Raw genomic sequence first — 2,321 nt, 5'->3', positions numbered from 1 at the left:
CACATCTATATCATGACTCAGATAGAGATAAACACATCTATCATGACTCAGATAGAGATAAACACATCTATCATGACTCAGATAGAGGTAAACACATCTATCATGACTCAGATAGAGATAAACACATCTATCATGACTCAGTTAGAGATAAACACATCTATCATGACTCAGATAGAGATAAACACATCTATCATGACTCAGATAGAGATAAACACATCTATCATGACTCAGTTATAGATAAACACATCTATCATGACTCAGATAGAGATAAACACATCTATCATGACTCAGCTAGAGATAAACACATCTATCATGACTCAGATAGAGATAAACACATCTATCATGACTCAGCTAGAGATAAACACATCTATCATGACTCAGCTAGAGATAAACACATCTATCATGACTCAGATAGAGATAAACACATCTATCATGACTCAGCTAGAGATAAACACATCTATCATGACTCAGATAGAGATAAACACATCTATCATGACTCAGCTAGAGATAAACACATCTATCATGACTCAGCTAGAGATAAACACATCTATCATGACTCAGATAGAGATAAACACATCTATCATGACTCAGCTAGAGATAAACACATCTATCATGACTCAGATAGAGATAAACACATCTATCATGACTCAGATAGAGATAAACACGTCTATCATGACTCAGCTTGTGCTGGAGAAGATTGTCTGGTATATATCTGACCAACAGGTTTAAAATTACTCTCACTAACTAAATCTAACATAATTATTATAACTAAATTTATTTTCTTATTTCAGGACGACGCTGCAGCCAGGCTCCTCCCACATTGAGATCCTGCAGCCAATCAACGTCGAGTTGCTCGTCACCAGAAACATGGCCGCCTCCTGGTTCACTAAGATCCCGGGGGTCCAAGTGCAGGGAATCCTACGTTCCCTGAAGGTACCTCAGTGTTTATACTGTGACTCCACTGTTTCTGAGACCAGGGAATCCTATGGTCCCTGAAGGTACCTAAGTATATTAATCATGACCCAGCTGTTTCTGTGTCCTACAGTCACTGAACTTACATCTTTAAATGTTTGAACTCAGTTGTTTCTCAGACTCAGGAAAGTCTTACGGTCCCTGAAGGTACCTCAGTGTTTAAACCCCCACTCGACATTTTTCAGTGTCAGTGCTGATGTAGATTAAACTCTGGTTCCTCAGATGAGTCTGGGTGAGGAAGACCTCAGGGTGCTGATGAAGATCCTGGTGGAGAACATCGGGGAAGGAAGTGAAACACACAGCATTGACGCCAAAACACAGGTGGCTCAAGGTAACCAAGTGCATGATGGGATATCTCACTACAGACAAGTTGTATATAAAACCTCCCAGCTGAATCAGCTTCACTAATACACCTCAGAATAAGAGTTTTAACCCCAAGTGTCGCTCCTCAGAGGGGGGGGGACATCCTGAGCAGCAGGTGGAGCAGTCGTCCAATCAGACAGGGTCTGACAGCGCCTCACATGCCACCAATGGCGCTCTGACAGAGAACACCGTCAACGTCCTGCTGAACTTCGAAATCAAAGAGGTAGGTTTCTGCTGACTCATTATCATCACACTGGTTTTCCTGACACTCAGCAGTTCTGGTTCTTCTGGTCCTGGTTCAGGTTCTGCTGACGCTGAAGAAGCAGGAAGTGGCGTTCCTGGTGTTCCAGGCGGCTCAGCTGGGCATCAACACCAAAGTGAGGAAGTTTGACACGGTGGCAACAACCTTCATCAACCAGATCTCCCTGAGCTGCCCAGAGTTCAAAGGTCAGAGTCCACTTGATCTAGCACTAGCGTTAGCATCGCACAAACACACACACACAGACATCAAACTAAAGAACAGATCATGATTTCATGCAATCACAATTCAAGATAAGATATGACGTACTTTATTGATCCCAAGTTGGGAAATGTTTGCGTTGCAGCAGCATCAAAATACATGGCATTGTACAATACAAATGTAAAGACTAGAAATAAACAATCCAAAATGTAAACTTCTCAATAGAAATAAAATAGCATTTAAAAAGTAGAAAATATACAATTACGATATGGAGTGAAAACAGCAATGATCATGAATCGTGCAGAGTGCTGCAGCAGCTTGACGGGTTTGGTTCTCGTTTCAGACTCAAGCGGCGCCGCGTTGTGTCTCATCAGCTCCTCGGGGTCCGGATCGGAGCTGCTCAAAGTGCAGTACTTCAAGGTACAATGTAATCTGATTACCAGGGCCCAGGAGTTCAAAAACTTTTAATCCCTATCTGATCTGATCAGATTTGGATTTTGGGGAGTTCAAAACCAAAAAAGAGGAT

At 42.1% G+C, this 2,321-nt stretch overlaps 1 protein-coding gene across 1 annotated transcript; it reads left to right on the top strand.

Annotated features, from left to right (window-relative positions):
- Positions 1-552: 552 nt before the first annotated feature.
- On the top strand, positions 553-2,215 carry LOC104956064 (vacuolar protein sorting-associated protein 13C-like; the record flags this gene model as incomplete). The annotated part of the gene is made up of 6 exons (XM_010783503.1): positions 553-704; positions 792-933; positions 1,195-1,303; positions 1,425-1,558; positions 1,638-1,782; positions 2,139-2,215. Coding segments are annotated over exons 1-6 (759 nt in total), but the record flags the coding sequence as incomplete, so codon positions are not given.
- Positions 2,216-2,321: the final 106 nt, after the last annotated feature.

This window comes from Notothenia coriiceps, unplaced genomic scaffold (genome assembly GCF_000735185.1).
Source record: "Notothenia coriiceps isolate Sejong01 unplaced genomic scaffold, NC01 NC01_scaffold00025288, whole genome shotgun sequence".
In the NCBI taxonomy this organism is placed as follows: domain Eukaryota; kingdom Metazoa; phylum Chordata; class Actinopteri; order Perciformes; family Nototheniidae; genus Notothenia; species Notothenia coriiceps.
The sequence above is the reverse complement of the archived record's forward strand: the minus strand, read 5'-3'. Positions and strand labels throughout refer to the sequence as shown.